General features: G+C 49.9%; 1 protein-coding gene across 3 annotated transcripts in view; it reads left to right on the top strand.

Annotated features, from left to right (window-relative positions):
• The window catches only part of LOC116937968 (guanine nucleotide-binding protein subunit alpha-11-like), a 68,123-nt gene extending 46,349 nt beyond the window's left edge, over window positions 1-21,774 (top strand). For 2 of the 3 annotated variants that reach the window (XM_076057047.1, XM_076057048.1), the window contains exons 6-8: window positions 7,713-7,842; window positions 9,486-9,639; window positions 14,999-21,774. In XM_076057047.1, coding sequence (XP_075913162.1) covers window positions 7,713-7,842; window positions 9,486-9,639; window positions 14,999-15,234 — 520 coding nt within the window. In that variant the 3' untranslated portion in view covers window positions 15,235-21,774. The remainder of the gene's footprint in view (window positions 1-7,712; window positions 7,843-9,485; window positions 9,640-14,998) is intronic. The other variant, XR_012931030.1, reaches the window with a different exon arrangement.
• Window positions 21,775-23,441: the final 1,667 nt, after the last annotated feature.

Genomic DNA, 23,441 nt, shown 5'->3' with positions numbered 1-23,441 from the left:
AATACAAGCAGTCAGAATGCAAACAAAAAAAAAGACAACTCTGATAACGATATTGGCACTGTCCTTGAATTTGATTGGTCCACACCCGAGACAGCTTTTCTTAGAGCCTAGTCTCCATTGGTGCTTGTTATCGCGAGCATGTGTTACGTTAGTAATGCGTTGACTAGTACGCGTTTCCACCTATGAGGAATTGTGGCAAGCGTTATTCAATAATAATAATAATAACGATTGCCGCCAAGCCGCGCTAAGCCTGTAGCTGTCGGAGCGACCAGAATTATTTCTATTTCCTCTCAATTACAGCGGATTCTCCAATTAGTCTTTGCCAGTAATGACGCAGGCGGCCTTCTTTAGGTGAAAGGGACAGGCCAGGTCGGGACGACGGAGCTTCAGTGAACGTTGTTAAGATTCGCAGCGACTTTTCTAAGCTGGTTTGGAGAAGTGAGGCACCTTGACAAAGGGGTTTACATATAAAACAGGATAATTTAGCATTGAAATAACTGAGGGATTAGCTTGTGACTGGTCATGGAAATAGCTATGTTAAAGTCAAAGCCTACACATCCACAGAGGCACCTAGTACAAATCAAACAGGAGAATTTAGCATTGAAATAACTGAGGGATTAGCTCGTGACTGGTCACGGAAATGGCTATGTTAAAGTCAAAGCCTACACATCCACAGAGGCACCTGGTACAAATCAAACAGGAGAATTTAGCATTGAAATAGCTGAGTGATTAGCTTGTGACTGGTCATGGAAATGGCTATGTTAAAGTCAAAGCTTACACATCCACAGAGGCACCTAGTGCAAATCAAACAGGAGAATTTTAGCATTGAAATAGCTTAGTGATTAGCTTGTGACTGGTCACGGAAATAGCTATGTTAAAGTCAAAGCCTACACATCAACAGAGGCACCTAGTACAAATCAAACAGGAGAATTTAGCATTGAAATAGCTGAGTGATTAGCTTGTGATTGGTCATAGAAATAGCTATGTTAAAGTCAAAGCCTACACATCCACAGAGGCACCTAGTACATATAAAACAGGATAATTTAGCATTGAAATAACTGAGGGATTAGCTCGTGACCGGTCACGGAAATGGCTATGTTAAAGTCAAAGCCTACACATCCACAGAGGCACCTGGTACAAATCAAACAGGCTAATTTAGCATTGAAATAGCTGAGTGATTGGCTTGTGACCGGTCACGGAAATAGCTATGTTAAAGTCAAAGCCTACACATCCACAGAGGCACCTAGTACAAATTAAACAGGAGAATTTTAGCATTGAAATAGCTGAGTGATTAGCTTGTGACTGGTCATAGAAATAGCTATGTTAAAGTCAAAGCCTACACATCCACAGAGGCACCTAGTACAAATCAAACAGGATAATTTTGCATTGAAATAGCTGAGTGATTAGCTTGTGACCGGTCATAGAAATAGCTATGTTAAAGTCAAAGCCTACACATCCACAGAGGCACCTAGTACAAATCAAACAGGATAATTTAGCATTGAAAAAGCTGAGTGATTAGCTTGTGACTGGTCATAGAAATAACTATGTTAAAGTCAAAGCCTACACATCCACAGAGGCACCTAGTACATATAAAACAGGATAATTTAGCATTGAAATAACTGAGGGATTAGCTTGTGACCGGTCACGGAAATGGCTATGTTAAAGTCAAAGCCTACACATCCACAGAGGCACCTGGTACAAATCAAACAGGCTAATTTAGCATTGAAATAGCTGAGTGATTGGCTTGTGACCGGTCACGGAAATAGCTATGTTAAAGTCAAAGCCTACACATCCACAGAGGCACCTAGTACAAATCAAATAGGAGAATTTTAGCATTGAAATAGCTGAGTGATTAGCTTGTGACCGGTCATAGAAATAGCTATGTTAAAGTCAAAGCTTACACATCCACAGAGGCGCCTAGTACAAATCAAACGGGAGAATTTAGCATTGAAATAGCTGAGTGATTAGCTTGTGACCGGTCATGGAAATAGTTATATTAAAGTCAAAGCCTACACATCCACAGAGGCACCTGGTACAAATCAAACATGAGAATTTAGCATTGAAATAACTGAGTGATTGGCTTGTGACCGGTCATAGAAATAGCTATGTTAAAGTCAAAGCCTACACATCCACAGAGGCACCTAGTACAAATCAAACAGGAGAATTTTAGCATTGAAATAGCTGAGTGATTAGCTTGTGACTGGTCACGGAAATAGCTATGTTAAAGTCAAAGCTTACACATCCACAGAGGCACCTAGTACAAATCAAACAGGATAATTTAGCATTGAAATAGCTGAGTGATTAGCTCGTGACTGGTCGCGGAAATGGCTATATTAAAGTCAAAGCCTACACATCCACAGAGACACCTAGTACAAATCAAACAGGAGAATTTAGCATTGAAATAACTGAGTGATTGGCTTGTGACCGGTCATAGAAATAGCTATGTTAAAGTCAAAGCCTACACATCAACAGAGGCACCTAGTACAAATCAAACAGGAGAATTTTAGCATTGAAATAGCTGAGTGATTAGCTTGTGACTGGTCACGGAAATAGCTATGTCAAAGTCAAAGCTTACACATCCACAGAGGCACCTAGTACAAATCAAACAGGATAATTTAGCATTGAAATAGCTGAGTGATTAGCTTGTGACTGGTCATAGAAATAGCTATGTTAAAGTCAAAGCCTACTCATCCACAGAGGCACCTAGTACAAATCAAACAGGATAATTTAGAATTGAAATAGCTGAGTGATTAGCTTGTGACTGGTCACAGAAATAGCTATGTTAAAGTCAAAGCCTACACATCCACAGAGGCACCTAGTACAAATCAAACAGGAGAATTTAGCATTGAAGTAGCTGAGTGATTAGCTTGTGACTGGTCACAGAAATGGCTATGTTAAAGTCAAAGCCTACACATCCACGGAGGTACCTGGTACAAATCAAACAGGAGAATTTAGCATTGAAATAGCTGAGTTATTAGCTTGTGACTGGTCACGGAAATGGCTATGTTAAAGTCAAAGCCTACACATCCACAGAGGCACCTAGTACAAATCAAACATGAGAATTTAGCATTGAAATGGCTGAGTGATTAGCTTGTGATTGGTCATAGAAATAGCTATGTTAAAGTCAAAGCTTACACATCCACAGAGGCACCTAGTACAAATCAAACAGGAGAATTTAGCATTGTAATAACTGAGTGATTGGCTTGTGACCGGTCATAGAAATAGCTATGTTAAAGTCAAAGCCTACACATCCACAGAGGCACCTGGTACAAATCAAACAGGAGAATTTAGCATTGAAATAGCTGAGTGATTAGCTTGTGACTGGTCACAGAAATAGCTATGTTAAAGTCAAAGCCTACACATCCACAGAGGCATCTAGTACAAATCAAACAGGAGAATTTAGCATTGAAATAGCTGAGTGATTAGCTTATGACTGGTCATAGAAATAGCTATGTTAAAGTCAAACCTTACACATCCACAGAGGCACCTAGTACAAATCAAACAGGATAATTTAGCATTGAAATAGCTGAGTGATTAGCTTGTGACCGGTCACAGAAATAGCTATGTTAAAGTCAAAGCTTACACATCCACAGAGGCACCTAGTACAAATCAAACAGGAGAATTTAGCATTGAAATAGCTGAGTGATTAGCTTGTGACCGGTCATAGAAATAGCTATGTTAAAGTCAAAGCCTACACATCCACAGAGGCACCTGGTACAAATCAAACAGGATAATTTAGCATTGAAATAGCTGAGTGATTAGCTTGTGACCGGTCATAGAAATAGCTATGTTAAAGTCAAAGCTTACACATCCACAGAGGCACCTAGTACAAATCAAACAGGAAAATTTTGCATTGAAATAGCTGAGTGATTAGCTTGTGACTGGTCATGGAAATGGCTATGTTAAAGTCAAAGCTTACACATCCACAGAGGCACCTGGTAGAAATCAAACAGGATAATTTAGCATTGAAATAGCTGAGTGATTAGCTTGTGACCGGTCACAGAAATAGCTATGTTAAAGTCAAAGCCTACACATCCACAGAGGCACCTAGTACAAATCAAACAGGAGAATTTTAGCATTGAAATAGCTGAGTGATTAGCTTGTGACTGGTCAGAGAAATAGCTATGTTAAAGTCAAAGCCTACACATCCACAGAGGCACCTAGTACAAATCAAACAGGAGAATTTAGCATTGAAATAGCTGAGTGATTAGCTTGTGACTGGTCATAGAAATAGCTATGTTAAAGTCAAACCTTACACATCCACAGAGGCACCTAGTACAAATCAAACAGGATAATTTAGCATTGAAATATCTGAGTGATTAGCTTGTGACTGGTTACAGAAATAGCTATGTTAAAGTCAAAGCTTACACATCCACAGAGGCACCTGGTACAAATCAAACAGGATAATTTAGCATTGAAATAGCTGAGTGATTGGCTTGTGACCGGTCATAGAAATAGCTATGTTAAAGTCAAAGCCTACACATCCACAGAGGCACCTGGTACAAATCAAACAGGATAATTTAGCATTGAAATAGCTGAGTGATTAGCTTGTGACCGGTCGTAGAAATAGCTATGTTAAAGTCAAAGCTTACACATCCACAGAGGCACCTAGTACAAATCAAACAGGAAAATTTTGCATTGAAATAGCTGAGTGATTAGCTTGTGACTGGTCACGGAAATGGCTATGTTAAAGTCAAACCTTACACATGCACAGAGGCACCTGGTACAAATCAAACAGGATAATTTAGCATTGAAATAGCTGAGTGATTGGCTTGTGACGGGTCATAGAAATAGCTATGTTAAAGTCAAAGCCTACACATCCACAGAGGCACCTGGTACAAATCAAACAGGAGAATTTAGCATTGAAATAGCTGAGTGATTAGCTTTTGACTGGTCACAGAGATAGCTATGTTAAAGTCAAAGCCTGCACATCCACAGAGGCACCTAGTACAAATCAAACCTGAGAATTTAGCATTGAAATAGATGAGTGATTAGCTTATGACTGGTCATAGAAATAGCTATGTTAAAGTCAAACCTTACACATCCACAGAGGCACCTAGTACAAATCAAACAGGAAAATTTAGCATTGAAATAGCTGAGTGATTAGCTTGTGACCAGTCATAGAAATAGCTATGTTAAAGTCAAAGCCTACACATCCACAGAGGCACCTAGTACAAATCAAACAGGAGAATTTAGCATTGAAATAACTGAGTGATTGGCTTGTGACCAGTCATAGAAATAGCTATGTTAAAGTCAAAGCTTACACATCCACAGAGGCACCTGGTACAAATCAAACAGGAAAATTTAGCATTGAAATAGCTGAGTGATTAGCTTGTGACCAGTCATAGAAATAGCTATGTTAAAGTCAAAGCCTACACATCCACAGAGGCACCTGGTACAAATCAAACAGGAGAATTTAGCATTGAAATAACTGAGTGATTGGCTTGTGACCGGTCATAGAAATAGCTATGTTAAAGTCAAAGCTTACACATCCACAGAGGCACCTGGTACAAATCAAACAGGATAATTTGGCATTGAAATAGCTGAGTGATTAGCTTGTGACCGGTCATAGAAATAGCTATGTTAAAGTCAAAGCCTACACATCCACAGAGGCACCTGGTACAAATCAAACAGGAAAATTTAGCATTGAAATAACTGAGTGATTGGCTTGTGACCGGTCATAGAAATAGCTATGTTAAAGTCAAAGCCTACACATCCACAGAGGCACCTGGTACAAATCAAACAGGAGAATTTAGCATTGAAATAGCTGAGTGATTAGCTTGTGACTGGTCACAGAAATAGCTATGTTAAAGTCAAAGCCTACACATCCACAGAGGTACCTAGTACAAATCAAACAGTATAATTTAGCATTGAAATAGCTGAGTGATTGGTTTGTGGCCGGTCATAGAAATAGCTATGTTAAAGTCAAAGCTTACACATCCACAGAGGCACCTGGTACAAATCAAACAGGAGAATTTATCATTGAAATAGCTGAGGGATTAGCTTGTGACTGGTCATAGAAATAGCTATGTTAAAGTCAAAGCCTACACATCCACAGAGGCACCTAGTACAAATCAAACAGGAAAATTTATCATTGAAATAGCTGAGTGATTGGCTTGTGACTGGTCACAGAAATTGCTGTTAAAGTCAAAGCTTACACATCCACAGATACTACTATTACTGATACTACCGATGATGATACTACTACTGCTGATGATACTATGACTGATACTACCGATGATGATACTATTACTGATACTACCGATGATGATACTACTACTGCTGATGATACTATTACTGATACTACCGATGATGATACTATTACTGATACTACTATTACCGATGATGCTGATGATACTATTACTGATACTAATATTACTGATACTACCGATGATGATACTATTACTGATACTACTATTACTGATACTACCGATGAAGATGATACTATTACTGATACTACTATTACTGATACTACCGATGATGATACTATTACTGATACTACTATTACCGATGATGCTGATGATACTATTACTGATACTACTATTACTGATACTATTACTGATACTACTATTACTGATACTACCGATGATGATGATGATACTATTACTGATACTACTATTACTGATACTACCGATGATGATACTATTGCTGATACTACTATTACTGATACTACCGATGATGATGATACTATTACGGATACTACTATTACTGATACTACGGATGATGATACTATTACTGATACTACTATTACTCATACTACCGATGATGATGATGATGATGATACTATTACTGATACTACCGATGATGATACTACTATTACTGACACTACCGATGATGATACTATTACTGATACTACCGATGATGATACTACTACTGATACTACTATTACTGATACTATTACTGATACTACCGATGATGATGATGATGATACTATTACTGATACTATTACTGATACTACTACTGATACTACTATTACTGATACTATTACTGGTACTACCGATGATGATGATACTATTACTGATACTACCGATGATGATGATACTATTACTGATACTACTATTACTGATACTACTATTACTGATACTACCGATGATGATGATGATACTATTACTGATACTATTACTGATACTACCGATGATGATGATGATACTACTACTGATACTATTACTGATACTACCGATGATGATGATACTATTACTGATACTACTATTACTGATACTACTATTACTGATACTACCGATGATGATGATACTATTACTGATACTATTACTGATACTACCGATGATGATGATACTATTACTGATACTACTATTACTGATACTACTATTACTGATACTACCCATGATGATGATGATACTATTACTGATACTATTACTGATACTCCCCATGATGATGCTACTACTGCTGCTGATACTACTATTACTGATACTACTATTACTGATAGTACCGATGATGATACTACTATTACTGACACTACCGATGATGATACTATTACTGATACTATTACTGATACTACTATTACTGATACTACTATTACTGATACTACCCATGATGATGATGATGATGATACTATTACTGATACTATTACTGATACTACCCATGATGATGCTACTACTGCTGCTGATACTACTATTACTGATACTACTATTACTGATACTATTAATGATACTACCCATGATGATGCTGCTACTGCCGCTGCTGCCGCTGGCCAGGATGGTGGACGTGGGTGGACAGAGAAGTGAGCGGAGGAAATGGATTCACTGCTTTGAGAACGTCACCTCCATCCTGTTCCTCACTGCCCTCAGCGAGTACGACCAGGTGCTGGCCGAGAGCGACTTCGAGGTGAGTCCACCATCTGTAGAGTCCACCATCTGTAGAGAGTCCACCATATGTAGAGAGTCTACCATCTGTAGAGTCCACCATCTGTAGAGTCCACCATCGTCACCTCCATCCTGTTCCTCACTGCCCTCAGCGAGTATGACCAGGTGCTGGCCAAGAGCGACTTTGAGGTGAGTCCACCCTCTGTAGAGTCCACCCTCTATAGAGAGTTCACCATCTGTAGAGAGTCCACCATCTGTAGAGAGTCCACCATCTGTAGAGAGTCTACCATCTGTAGAGTCCACCATCTGTAGAGTCCACCATCGTCACCTCCATCCTGTTCCTCACTGCCCTCAGCGAGTACGACCAGGTGCTGGCCGAGAGCGACTTCGAGGTGAGTCCACCATCTATGTAGAGTCCACCATCTGTAGAGAGTCCACACTCTGTAGAGAGTCCACACTCTGTAGAGAGTCCACCCTCTATAGAGTCCACCCTCTATAGAGTCCACCCTCTATAGAGTCCACCGTCTATAGAGTCCACCCTCTATAGAGTCCACCCTCTGTAGAGAGTCCACCCTCTGTAGAGTCTACCCTCTATAGAGTCCACCCTCTATAGAGTCCACCCTCTGTAGAGAGTCCACCCTCTGTAGAGTCCACCCTCTATAGAGTCCACCCTCTATAGAGTACACCCTCTATAGAGTCCACCCTCTATAGAGTCCACCATCTATAGAGTCCACCGTCTATAGAGTCCACCCTCTATAGAGTCCACCCTCTGTAGAGAGTCCACCCTCTGTAGAGAGTCCACCTCTGTAGAGTCCACCCTCTATAGAGTCCACCCTCTGTAGAGAGTCCACCCTCTGTAGAGAGTCCACCCTCTGTAGAGAGTCAACCATCTATAGAGTCCACCTTCTGTAGAGAGTCCACCCTCTATAGAGTCCACCCTCTATAGAGAGTCCACCATCTGTAGAGAGTCCACCCTCTATAGAGAGTCCACCCTCTATAGAGTCCACCCTCTATAGAGAGTCCACCCTCTGTAGAGAGTCCACCCTCTTTAGAGTCCACCCTCTATAGAGAGTCCACCCTCTATAGAGTCCACCATCTATAGAGTCCACCCTCTGTAGAGTCCACCCTCTATAGAGAGTCCACCCTCTATATTCCACCCCATAGTCCATCCCTATAGAGTCCACCACCCAACAGAGAGGCCAGCCCAAAGTCCACCACGATAGAGAGCCCACCCCATAGTCCACCCCACAGTCCACCCCATAGTCCACCCCATAGTCCACCACGGTGGAGTCACTCACCCCCCGTGTGTCACCCCCACCTTGTGGTAGAACCGTCTGGAGGAGAGCAAGTCGCTGTTCCGCCTGATCGTCTCTTACCCGTGGTTCAGCCCATAGTCCACCCCATAGTCCACCCCATAGTCCACCACATAGTCCACCCGATAGTCCACCCTCTCCACGGTGGAGTCACTCACCCCCCGTGTGTCACCCCCACCTTGTGGTAGAACCGTCTGGAGGAGAGCAAGTCGCTGTTCCGCCTGATCGTCTCGTACCCGTGGTTCAGCCCATAGTCCACCCCATAGTCCACCCCATAGTCCACCTCATAGTCCACCACGGTGGAGTCACTCACCCCCGTGTGTCACCCCCTCTCCACTCCACCTTGTGGTAGAACCGTCTGGAGGAGAGCAAGTCGCTGTTCCGCCTGATCGTCTCTTACCCGTGGTTCAGCGAATCTTCGGTGATTCTGTTCCTCAACAAGAACGACCTCCTGGAGGAGAAGATCTCACACTCACACCTCGCTGATTACTTCCCGCAGTTCAGCGGTGCGGAGCGCCACAGCACCTCATCGTCAACCCACCCACCCACCTTGACACCCACCTAGACACCCACCTACACACCCACCCAAACACCCACCTAGACACCCACCCACCTAGACACCCACCCACCTAGACACCCACCTAGACACCCACCTAGACACCCACCTAGACACCCACCTAGACACCCACCCACCTAGACACCCACCTAGACACCCACCCAGACACCCACCTAGACACCCACCCACCTAGACACCCACCCACATAGACACCCACCTAGACACCCACCCACCTACACACCCACCTAGACACCCACCTAGACACCCACCTAGACACCCACCCACCTAAACACCCACCTAGACACCCACCCACCTAGACACCCACCTAGACACCCACCTAGACACCCACATAGCCACCCACCTAGACACCCACCTTGACACCCACCCAGACACCCACCTAGACACCCACCCACCTTGACACCCACCTAGACACCCACATAGACACCCACCCAGAGAAGATCTCACACTCACACCTCGCTGATTACTTCCCACAGTTCAGCGGTGCGGAGCGCCACAGCACCTCGTCGTCAACCCACCCACCTTGACACTCCCCCACCCACCTAGACACCCACCCACCTAGACACCCACCCACCTAGACACCCACCTAGACACCCACATAGCCACCCACCTAGACACCCACCTAAACACCCACCTAGACACCCACCCACCTAGACACCCACCTAGACACCCACCTAGACACCCACCCACCTAGACACCCATCCACCTAGACACCCACACACCTACACAACCACCTAAACACCCACCCACCTAGACACCCACCTAGACACCCACCTACACACCCACGCAGACACCCACCCACCTAGACACCCACCCACCTAGACACCCACCTAGACACCCACCCACCTTGACACCCACCCACCTAGACACCCACCTAGACACCCACCCAGACACCCACCTAGACACCCACCCACCTAGACACCCACCCACCTAGACACCCACCTAGACACCCACCTAGACACCCACCTAGACACCCACCTAGACACCCACCCACCTACACACCCACCTAGACACCCACCCAGACACCCACCAAGACACCCACCTAGACACCCACCCACCTACACACCCACCCAGACACCCACCTAGACACTCCCCCACCTAGACACCCACCCAGACACCCACCCACCTTGCCACTCCCCTGCCCACCCACCCACCAAGACACCCACCTAGACACCCACCCACCTAGACACCCACCTAGACACCTACCCACCTTGCCACTCCCCCGCCCACCGAGACACCCACCCACCTAGCCACCCACCTAGACACCCACCCACCTACACAACCACATAGACACCCACCTAGACACCCACCCAGACACCCACCCACCTACACAACCACATAGACACCCACCTAGACACCCACCCACCTACACAACCACCTAGACACCCACATAGACACCCACCTAGACACCCACTTAGACACCCACCTACCTACACAACCACATAGACACCCACTTAGACACACACCTACACAACCACCTAGACACCCACCTACCTACACAACCACCTAGACACCCACATAGACACCCACCTAGACACCCACCTAGACACCCACCCACCTACACAACCACCTAGACACCCACCTAGACACCCACCCACCTACACAACCACCTAGACACCCACCTAGACACCCACCAACTTATACACCCACCTACACAACCACATAGCCACCCACCTAGACACCCACCCACCTACACAACCACACAGCCACCCACCCAGACACCCACCCACCTACACAACCACACAGACACCCACCTAGACACCCACCCACCTACACACCCACCTAGACACCCACCTAGACACCCACCTAGACACCCACCCACCTAGACACCCACCTAGACACCCACACACCAAGCCACCAACCCACCCGGCCGTCGGGAACCCGCCTGCCCACTCACCAGCCACCGACCTACACGACCACCAACACACCCACCTATACACAACAACAACCGCCATTCGCCACTAAGTGGCAGTGACGTCACCACGACGCTTGTGCCAGGCCATGTGCACCTTGAGGCCACGTGAAGTGTCGAATGCCCGCTGGCAGGTCACGGGGCAGACCCAGGTGCCACGGGTCGACTGACTGAGATGACTGGCTGATGCACCACCTGTGCCCCCTACTGTGCCAACCTGCTGTGCTTTAGCCACCCGGCGCTCCGCTCGTTGTTGTGAGCGTCGCTCCTCCGCCCTCCGTTGTTGTTGGAGGGCGACTGCCTCCAACTGCCCAGGAGCGTCCTTTACGAGCCTCCTCCACAGAGGCCGATCTTGACACCGCTGGTACCGGTCATCGGCAAGTCCACTCAGCTCCACGTCCTCCTGTACCACATCACTCCATCTCTTCTCTAGCCCGTGCCACGCCCGTTTAGCCCCCTCGATCTGACCAAACAAAAGCTGTTTTGGCATGCGGTGGCTGGGCATGCGGGCTACATGACTCAGCCAACGCAGCCTTGCCTGCCGGAGGAGCTCACCGATGGGACCTTGCCCAGAACTTTCAAGGATTTGTGAGCTCCTCACATGATCCAGCCTGGTTGAACCCAGGATGGATCATAGGCAGGCCAGCCGAAATGTTTCTAACCGGCGAAGATGTTCCATTAGGGGGTCCATGTTTCGCAAGCGAAGGAATGGTCATTGCCGAGAAGACCTGAAGCTTCGTGCGGAGCGACAGACCAGGTAGCTTCCACACAGCGTTACGCAACTGATGAAAAGATAATACCGCTCAACTGATTCGGAGTGAGACCTCTACTGTTAAACCGGAGCCGGTCATGAGCACACTGCCCAGGTATGGGAAACTCTTCACTCTCTCCACAACTGCCCTATCACTAATTGGGAGTTGTGGAGGTGGAATGTCCGATGGTACAAAATACCCAGGCAGGTGCTTAGTTTTGGTTGGGCTGATGGTAAGTCCCCACCTCTTAGTGGAAAGCTCCAGGCTCAGCAGCAGCATCTCCAACTCCTCCTCTGACTGAGCAGTTATTACCAAATCATCAGCATACATAACGTGGTTGAGCAATAGGGAGCCATCCCTTGACCACACCCAGGCATCGATCAACCTCCCATTGTATCTGTACCATATGGAAATTCCTCCAGTACAGCTATGGAAGGCTTCACGAACTACGTGGTCAAAATAGATGTAAAATAATGTGGGAGTCAGAGGACATGCCTGTCGCACCCCAATGTGTACAGGGAATGGCTCTGACTCCCGGCCACGTAGTTTTACCCGGGCCTGCTCACCATCATGAAGGTCCTGAATGATCGTGAGCAGAGGGTCAGGGGACTCCAAAAGCACGAAGAACAACCCAGAGCCCAGGCCTACTGATGGTATCATAGGCCTTGACCAGGTCAATAAAGCAGAGATGTAGGTCTTGTTGGAATTCCCTACACCTCTGCTGTAGCAGACGGACAGAAAATATGGCATCTGTGCAGGACCGCCCTTTCCTGAAACCGTATTGGGGCTCCGCAAGCCTCTCCTCAGCGTGCCTAGCAAGGCAATGTTGAAGAATCCTTGCCAGGACTTTTCCCGGCACACTGAGGAGTGAGATGCCCCTGTAGTTGTTACAGTCTGTGCGGTCCCCCTTCTTAAAAAGGGGGACCACCAGAGCATCCTTCCAATCCTGCGGAACCCGTCCAGTGGTCCAGACTGTTGTTATGATGTCATATAGGGCAGTCTGTGCACAAACGGCACCCTCCCTCAGCATTTCGCTTGCGAGATCATCTCTGCCCGCTGCCTTTCCTGGTCTCAGACTCCGGATCGCCTTCAGTACTTCCTCAACAGATGTCACCTCAGCCAGCCACTCACAGGTGGTGACTTTTTCTTCCAATATTTGAGACACCGCAGCCTCAGCAGGGTCATCCCCACTTTGTCCCACGTTGTTTTCCTGGCTGAGGGATTTCCCCTCCCCCAGGACCTCACAGAAATGCTCAGCAAATCTGCGAACCTGTTCCTGGGGGTCGGAGATTCGATCACCGTTCTTTCCCCTAATGATGGTAATAGGTGCGGCGCTGCAGGCTACTTTTTTGATGGAATTAAAGAGTGATTTGTGATCGCGGGCCACTGAGGCAGACTCCGTATACCTCAGCAACCCGCGACCACCACCCATCCTTGCAGCGCCTCACGGCTCTCCGAAGCTCCGAGCGAAGGCTGCGGCAAGCCTCCTCATTCTCACACGAACGAGGTGAACCCACCTACCTACGCAGCCACACGGCCACCGTGAACCCACTTCATAGACACGGCCATTGTGAACCCCTTGAGAGACAAGAGGCTTCTGCTGATGATCCTGACGACTGCAACCACCATCACCACATCTCCATGACCACAACAACCCGCACCTTAACCACCCAAGCTACTCCACCGCATCAACCACCAACTACCACCTCCACCACCTTCACCAACACCTGTACCTCAACCACCACCACCTGTACCTCAACCACGACCACCTGTACCTCAACCACCACCACCTGTACCTCAACCACCTGTACCTCAACCACCACCTGTACCTCAACCACCACCACTTCCACCACCTCAACCACCAACTACCACCACCTCCACCACCTTCACCAACACCTCCTCTACCACCATCTGTACCTCAACCACCACCACCTCAACCACCACCAACTCCAACTCTTCCATCACCACCACCTCCACCACCGCCTTTTCCTCCACCTCCACCATCTACTCCTCCACCTCCTCTACCACCACCTGTACCTCAACCACCACCTCAACCACCACCACCTCAACCACCTCCACCATCTACTCCACCACCTCCACCATCTACTCCACCACCTCCACCATCTACTCCACCACCTCCACCATCAACTCCACCACCTCCATCATCTACTCCTCCACCTCCACCATCAACTCCACCACCTCCACCATCTACTACACCACCTCCACCATCTACTCCTCCACCACCACCTCCACCATCAACTCCACCACCTCCACCATCAACTCCACCACCTCCACCATCTACTCCTCCACCTCTACCATCAACTCCTCCACCTCCACGATCAACTCCACCACCTCCATCATCAACTCCACCTACTCTACCACCTCCACCATCTACTCCACCACCTCTACCATCAACTCCACCACCTCCACCATCAACTCCACCACCTCCACCATCAACTCCACCACCTCCAACTCTTCCACCACCTCCACCATCAACTCCACCACCACCTCCACCATCTACTCCTCTACCTCCACCATCAACTCCACCACCTCCAACTCTTCCACCACCTCCACCATCAACTCCACCACCTCCAACTCTTCCACCACCCCCTCTTCCCCCCTGCCAGGACCCAGGAAGGACGCGGAAGCCGCCAGACAGTTCATCCTGCAGATGTTCCTGGATCTCAACCGGGAGGGGGAGCAGGACGACTACGAGGATGGAGGAGGCGGCGGCAGACACGAGGAGAAGACCATCTACTCCCACTTCACCTGCGGAACGGACACCAAGAACATCCGCCGCGTCTTCGAAGGCGTCAAAGACACCATCCTGGAGTGGAACATCAAACGCATGGGCCTAGCGTAGGCTCGGCTAGGCCCGTGCGTTAACCTCACCGTGAACCCCACCCACCCACACTGCTATTCCTCAACCCCACCCACCAATCCACCCGCACGGCCATCGCGAAACCCACCCACACGGCCACCGTGAACCCCACCCACCAATCCACCCACCCACACGGCCATCGCGAAACCCACCCACCGACACGGCCATCGTGAACCCCACCCACACGGCCATCGCGAAACCCACCCACCCACCCACACGGCCACCGTGAACCCCACCCAACCACACGGCCATCGCGAAACCCACCCACCAATCCACCCACACGGCCACCGTGAACCCCACCCACCCACACGGCCATCGTGAACCCCACCCACCCACACGGCCATCGTGAATCCACCCACCAATCCACCCACCCACACGGCCATCGTGAATCCACCCCCCAATCCACCCACGCGGTCATTGTGAACCCCACCCACCCACACGGCCACCGTGAACCCCACCCACCGACACGGCCACCGTGAACCCCACCCACCCACACGGCCATCGTGAACCCCACCCACCCACCCTCACGGCCATCGTGAACACACCCACCCACCCTCACGGCCATCGTTAAACACACCCACCCACCCTCACGGCCATCGTGTCTAGAGTAGAGACCGGGTCTCAGGGTCAGTGTCTAGAGTAGAGACCGGGTCTCAGGGTCAGTGTCTAGAGTAGAGACCGGGTCTCAGGGTCTCAGAGTCTAGAGTAGAGACCGGGTCTCAGGGTCTCAGTGTCTAGAGTAGAGACCGGGTCTCAGGTTCAGAGTCTAGAGTAGAGACCGGGTCTCAGGGTCAGTGTCTAGAGTAGAGACCGGGTCTCAGGGTCTCAGGGTCAGTGTCTAGAGTAGAGACCGGGTCTCAGGGTCTCAGAATCTAGAGACCGGGTCTCAGGGTCAGTGTCTAGAGTAGAGACCGGGTCTCAGTGTCTAGAGTAGAGACCGGGTCTCAGGGTGTCTAGAGTTGGGACCGGGTCTCAGGGTCTCAGGGTCTAGAGTAGAGACCGGGTCTCAGGGTGTCTAGAGTTGGGACCGGGTCTCAGGGTCAGTGTCTAGAGTAGAGACCAGGTCTCAGGGTGTCTAGAGTTGGGACCGGGTCTCAGGGTCTCAGGGTCTAGAGTAGAGACCGGGTCTCAGGGTGTCTAGAGTTGGGACCGGGTCTCAGAGTCTAGAGTAGAGACCGGGTCTCAGTATCAGAGTCTAGAGCAGAGACCGGGTCTCAGTGTCTAGAGTAGAGACCGGGTCTCAGTATCAGTCTAGAGTTGAGACCGGGTCTCAGGGTCAGTGTCTAGAGTAGAGACCGGGTCTCAGGGTCAGTGTCTAGAGTAGAGACTGGGTCTCAGTGTCTAGAGTAGAGACCGGGTCTCAGGGTCAGTGTCTAGAGTAGAGACCGGGTCTCAGTGTCTAGAGTAGAGACCGGGTCTCAGTATCAGTGTCTAGAGTAGAGACCGGGTCTCAGGGTCAGTGTCTAGAGTAGAGACCGGGTCTCAGGGTCAGTGTCTAGAGTAGAGACCGGGTCTCAGGGTCAGTGTCTAGAGTAGAGACCGGGTCTCAGTGTCTAGAGTAGAGACCGGGTCTCAAGGTCTCAGTGTCTAGAGTAGAGACCGGGTCTCAGTATCAGTGTCTAGAGTAGAGACCGGGTCTCAGGGTCAGTGTCTAGAGTAGAGACCAGGTCTCAGGGTCAGTGTCTAGAGTAGAGACCAGGTCTCAGGGTCAGTGTCTAGAGTAGAGACCGGGTCTCAGGGTCAGTGTCTAGAGTAGAGACCGGGTCTCAGGGTCAGTGTCTAGAGTAGAGACCGGGTCTCAGTGTCTAGAGTAGAGACCGGGTCTCAGGGTCAGTGTCTAGAGTAGAGACCGGGTCTCAGTATCAGTGTCTAGAGTAGAGACCGGGTCTCAGGGTCTCAGAGTCTAGAGTAGAGACCGGGTCTCAGGGTCAGTGTCTAGAGTAGAGACCGGGTCTCAGGGTCTCAGAGTCTAGAGTAGAGACCGGGTCTCAGGGTCTCAGAGTCTAGAGTAGAGACCGGGTCTCAGGGTCTCAGAGTCTAGAGTAGAGACCGGGTCTCAGGGTGTCTAGAGTAGAGACCGGGTCTCAGGGTCAGTGTCTAGATTAGAGACCGGGTCTCAGGGTCTAGAGTAGAGACCGGGTCTCAGTGTCAGTGTCTAGAGTAGAGACCGGGTCTCAGGGTCAGTGTCTAGAGTAGAGACCGGGTCTCAGTGTCAGGGTCTAGAGTAGAGACCGGGTCTCAGGGTCAGAGTCTAGAGTAGAGAACGGGTCTCAGAGTCAGTGTCTAGAGTAGAGACCGGGTCTCAGTGTCAGGGTCTAGAGTAGAGAACGGGTCTCAGTATCAGTGTCTAGAGTAGAGACCGGGTCTCAGGGTCTCAGGGTCAGTGTCTAGAGTAGAGACCGGGTCTCAGGGTCTCAGAATCTAGAGACCGGGTCTCAGGGTCAGTGTCTAGAGTAGAGACCGGGTCTCAGTGTCTAGAGTAGAGACCGGGTCTCAGGGTGTCTAGAGTTGGGACCGGGTCTCAGGGTCTCAGGGTCTAGAGTAGAGACCGGGTCTCAGGGTGTCTAGAGTTGGGACCGGGTCTCAGGGTCAGTGTCTAGAGTAGAGACCAGGTCTCAGGGTGTCTAGAGTTGGGACCGGGTCTCAGGGTCTCAGGGTCTAGAGTAGAGACCAGGTCTCAGGGTGTCTAGAGTTGGGACCGGGTCTCAGAGTCAGAGTCTAGAGTAGAGACCGGGTCTCAGTATCAGAGTCTAGAGCAGAGACCGGGTCTCAGTGTCTAGAGTAGAGACCGGGTCTCAGTATCAGTCTAGAGTTGAGACCGGGTCTCAGGGTCAGTGTCTAGAGTAGAGACCGGGTCTCAGGGTCAGTGTCTAGAGTAGAGACCGGGTCTCAGTGTCTAGAGTAGAGACCGGGTCTCAGGGTCAGTGTCTAGAGTAGAGACCGGGTCTCAGTGTCTAGAGTAGAGACCGGGTCTCAGTATCAGTGTCTAGAGTAGAGACCGGGTCTCAGGGTCAGTGTCTAGAGTAGAGACCGGGTCTCAGGGTCAGTGTCTAGAGTAGAGACCGGGTCTCAGGGTCAGTGTCTAGAGTAGAGACCGGGTCTCAGGGTCAGTGTCTAGAGTAGAGACCGGGTCTCAGTGTCTAGAGTAGAGACCGGGTCTCAGGGTCAGTGTCTAGAGTAGAGACCGGGTCTCAAGGTCTCAGTGTCTAGAGTAGAGACCGGGTCTCAGTATCAGTGTCTAGAGTAGAGACCGGGTCTCAGGGTCAGTGTCTAGAGTAGAGACCAGGTCTCAGGGTCAGTGTCTAGAGTAGAGACCAGGTCTCAGGGTCAGTGTCTAGAGTAGAGACCAGGTCTCAGGGTCAGTGTCTAGAGTAGAGACCGGGTCTCAGGGTCAGTGTCTAGAGTAGAGACCGGGTCTCAGTGTCTAGAGTAGAGACCGGGTCTCAGGGTCAGTGTCTAGAGTAGAGACCGGGTCTCAGTATCAGTGTCTAGAGTAGAGACCGGGTCTCAGGGTCTCAGAGTCTAGAGTAGAGACCGGGTCTCAGGGTCAGTGTCTAGAGTAGAGACCGGGTCTCAGGGTCTCAGAGTCTAGAGTAGAGACCGGGTCTCAGGGTCTCAGAGTCTAGAGTAGAGACCGGGTCTCAGGGTCTCAGAGTCTAGAGTAGAGACCGGGTCTCAGGGTGTCTAGAGTAGAGACCGGGTCTCAGGGTCAGTGTCTAGATTAGAGACCGGGTCTCAGGGTCTAGAGTAGAGACCGGGTCTCAGTGTCAGTGTCTAGAGTAGAGACCGGGTCTCAGGGTCAGTGTCTAGAGTAGAGACCGGGTCTCAGTGTCAGGGTCTAGAGTAGAGACCGGGTCTCAGGGTCAGAGTCTAGAGTAGAGAACGGGTCTCAGAGTCAGTGTCTAGAGTAGAGACCGGGTCTCAGTGTCAGGGTCTAGAGTAGAGAACGGGTCTCAGGGTCAGTGTCTAGAGTAGAGACCGGGTCTCAGTGTCTAGAGTAGAGACCGGGTCTCAGGGTCTCAGGGTCAGTGTCTAGAGTAGAGACCGGGTCTCAGGGTCTCAGAATCTAGAGACCGGGTCTCAGGGTCAGTGTCTAGAGTAGAGACCGGGTCTCAGTGTCTAGAGTAGAGACCGGGTCTCAGGGTGTCTAGAGTTGGGACCGGGTCTCAGGGTCTCAGGGTCTAGAGTAGAGACCGGGTCTCAGGGTGTCTAGAGTTGGGACCGGGTCTCAGGGTCAGTGTCTAGAGTAGAGACCAGGTCTCAGGGTGTCTAGAGTTGGGACCGGGTCTCAGGGTCTCAGGGTCTAGAGTAGAGACCGGGTCTCAGGGTGTCTAGAGTTGGGACCGGGTCTCAGAGTCAGAGTCTAGAGTAGAGACCGGGTCTCAGTATCAGAGTCTAGAGCAGAGACCGGGTCTCAGTGTCTAGAGTAGAGACCGGGTCTCAGTATCAGTCTAGAGTTGAGACCGGGTCTCAGGGTCAGTGTCTAGAGTAGAGACCGGGTCTCAGGGTCAGTGTCTAGAGTAGAGACCGGGTCTCAGTGTCTAGAGTAGAGACCGGGTCTCAGGGTCAGTGTCTAGAGTAGAGACCGGGTCTCAGTGTCTAGAGTAGAGACCGGGTCTCAGTATCAGTGTCTAGAGTAGAGACCGGGTCTCAGGGTCAGTGTCTAGATAAGAGACCGGGTCTCAGGGTCAGTGTCTAGAGTAGAGACCGGGTCTCAGGGTCAGTGTCTAGAGTAGAGACCGGGTCTCAGGGTCAGTGTCTAGAGTAGAGACCGGGTCTCAGTGTCTAGAGTAGAGACCGGGTCTCAGGGTCAGTGTCTAGAGTAGAGACCGGGTCTCAAGGTCTCAGTGTCTAGAGTAGAGACCGGGTCTCAGTATCAGTGTCTAGAGTAGAGACCGGGTCTCAGGGTCAGTGTCTAGAGTAGAGACCAGGTCTCAGGGTCAGTGTCTAGAGTAGAGACCAGGTCTCAGGGTCAGTGTCTAGAGTAGAGACCAGGTCTCAGGGTCAGTGTCTAGAGTAGAGACCGGGTCTCAGGGTCAGTGTCTAGAGTAGAGACCGGGTCTCAGTGTCTAGAGTAGAGACCGGGTCTCAGGGTCAGTGTCTAGAGTAGAGACCGGGTCTCAGTATCAGTGTCTAGAGTAGAGACCGGGTCTCAGGGTCTCAGAGTCTAGAGTAGAGACCGGGTCTCAGGGTCAGTGTCTAGAGTAGAGACCGGGTCTCAGGGTCTCAGAGTCTAGAGTAGAGACCGGGTCTCAGGGTCTCAGAGTCTAGAGTAGAGACCGGGTCTCAGGGTCTCAGAGTCTAGAGTAGAGACCGGGTCTCAGGGTGTCTAGAGTAGAGACCGGGTCTCAGGGTCAGTGTCTAGATTAGAGACCGGGTCTCAGGGTCTAGAGTAGAGACCGGGTCTCAGTGTCAGTGTCTAGAGTAGAGACCGGGTCTCAGGGTCAGTGTCTAGAGTAGAGACCGGGTCTCAGTGTCAGGGTCTAGAGTAGAGACCGGGTCTCAGGGTCAGAGTCTAGAGTAGAGAACGGGTCTCAGAGTCAGTGTCTAGAGTAGAGACCGGGTCTCAGTGTCAGGGTCTAGAGTAGAGAACGGGTCTCAGGGTCAGTGTCTAGAGTAGAGACCGGGTCTCAGTGTCTAGAGTAGAGACCGGGTCTCAGGGTCAGTGTCTAGAGTAGAGACTCGGTCTCAGTGTCTAGAGTAGAGACCGGGTCTCAGGGTCAGTGTCTAGAGTAGAGACCGGGTCTCAGGGTCAGTGTCTAGAGTAGAGACCAGGTCTCAGGGTCTAGAGTAGAGACCGGGTCTCAGGGTCAGTGTCTAGAGTAGAGACCGGGTCTCAGAGTCTAGAGTAGAGACCGGGTCTCAGGGTCAGTGTCTAGAGTAGAGACCGGGTCTCAGTGTCAGTGTCTAGAGTAGAGACCGGGTCTCAGTGTCTAGAGTAGAGACCGGGTCTCAGGGTCAGTGTCTAGAGTAGAGACCGGGTCTCAGTGTCTAGAGTAGAGACCGGGTCTCAGGGTCAGTGTCTAGAGTAGAGACCGGGTCTCAGGGTCAGTGTCTAGAGTTGGGACCGGGTCTCAGGGTCTCAAGAGTCTCTAGAGTAGAGACCGGGTTAATTGATATTAAATGGTGAACAATGGGGATATATCTATAATTAACGTTATCGTGAATAACATTATCCTATCTGGTGTTGGTGCAATTAGCGTGACGCATATTTGATCTTTGTTTACTTTTTGGGGGAGAGCAATTAATCGGAAGTTTACATTTTTACGGGGCGGGGAGCGGGAGCGGTTGCTCAGAATTGCGCGCGCGGAAGTTGCTCCCCAGCGTCGATCACGGGGGCAACCTGCGACTCGCGTTGCTCGCAACTTCTCCAGCGCCTGGCACTCGGCGCGGTTGCCCGGCCAATCGCCCGGCGCGAAGCTTTTGGCCGCCGTGCAACCGGTTGCTCGCCCGGGTGACAAGTCACCGGAAGCCGACTCTTGCCACGATCAAGTCTTTGCCGAATACAAACGCCGAATTGCGTTGGCCGCCTCCGTGGTGATGGGTTGGAACGACGGTGTCGGTGATGAGGTGACCGTGACGAGTTGACCGTGACGGTGATGAGGTGACCGTGATGAGGTGACCGTGACGGTGATGAGTTGACTGTGATGAGTTGACCGTGATGAGGTGACCGTGACGGTGATGAGTTGACCGTGACGGTGTTGAGTTGACCGTGATGAGGTGACCGTGATGAGGTGACCGTGACGGTGATGAGTTGACCGTGATGAGGTGACCGTGATGAGGTGACCGTGACGGTGATGAGTTGACGGTGATGAGTTGACGGTGTCGGTGATGAGTTGACCGTGATGAGGTGACCGTGATGAGTTGATTGTGATGAGGTGACCGTGATGAGTTGATTGTGATGAGTTGACCGTGATGAGTTGACCGTGACGGTGATGAGTTGACCGTGATGAGTTGACCGTGATGAGTTGACGGTGATGAGTTGATCGTGACGGTGATGAGTTGACGGTGATGAGTTGACCGTGACGGTGATGAGTTGACTGTGATGAGTTGACAGTGATGAGTTGACCGTGACGGTGATGAGTTGACCGTGATGAGTTGACCGTGATGAGTTGACGGTGATGAGTTGACCGTGATGGTGATGAGTTGACCGTGACGAGTTGACCGTGATGAGTTGACGGTGATGAGTTGACCGTGACGAGTTGACCGTGATGAGTTGACGGTGATGAGTTGACCGTGATGAGTTGATTGTGACGGTGATGAGTTGACCGTGATGAGTTGACCGTGATGAGGTGACTGTGATGAGTTGACCGTGATGAGTTGATTGTGACGGTGATGAGTTGACCTTGACGAGTTGACGGTGTCGGTGATGAGTTGACCGTGATGAGTTGACGGTGATGAGTTGACCGTGATGAGTTGACCGTGATGAGTTGACCGTGATGAGTTGACCGTGACGGTGATGAGTTGACCGTGACGGTGATGAGTTGACCGTGACGAGTTGACCGTGACGGTGATGAGTTGACCATGATGAGTTGACCGTGATGGTGATGAGTTGACCATGATGAGTTGACGGTGATGAGTTGACCGTGATGAGTTGACCGTGACCGTGATGAGTTGACGGTGATGAGTTGACCGTGATGAGTTGACCGTGATGAGTTGACCGTGATGAGTTGCCCGTGATGAGTTGACCGTGATGAGTTGATTGTGACGGTGATGAGTTGACTGTGACGGTGATGAGTTGACCGTGACCGTGATGAGTTGACCGTGATGAGTTGATTGTGACGGTGATGAGTTGACCGTGACGGTGATGAGTTGACCGTGACGGTGATGAGTTGACTGTGATGAGGTGACCGTGATGGTGATGAGTTGACCATGATGAGTTGACCGTGATGGTGATGAGTTGACCATGATGAGTTGACCGTGATGAGTTGACCGTGATTGTGATGAATTGACCGTGATGAGTTGACCGTGATGAGGTGACGGTGATGAGTTGACCGTGACGAGTTGCCCGTGATGAGTTGATTGTGATGAGTTGATTGTGATGAGTTGACCGTGATGAGTTGACCGTGATGAGTTGACCGTGATGAGTTGATTGTGACGGTGATGAGTTGACCGTGACGGTGATGAGTTGACCGTGACGGTGATGAGTTGACCGTGACGGTGATGAGTTGACCGTGACCGTGATGAGT

The sequence above is a fragment of the Petromyzon marinus genome, chromosome 79, assembly GCF_048934315.1.
Source record: "Petromyzon marinus isolate PM22_M1 ecotype Great Lakes invasive population chromosome 79, UKy_Petmar_22M1.pri1.0, whole genome shotgun sequence".
NCBI classification, from domain to species: domain Eukaryota; kingdom Metazoa; phylum Chordata; class Hyperoartia; order Petromyzontiformes; family Petromyzontidae; genus Petromyzon; species Petromyzon marinus.
This window is presented reverse-complemented; position numbering and strand designations above follow the sequence as displayed.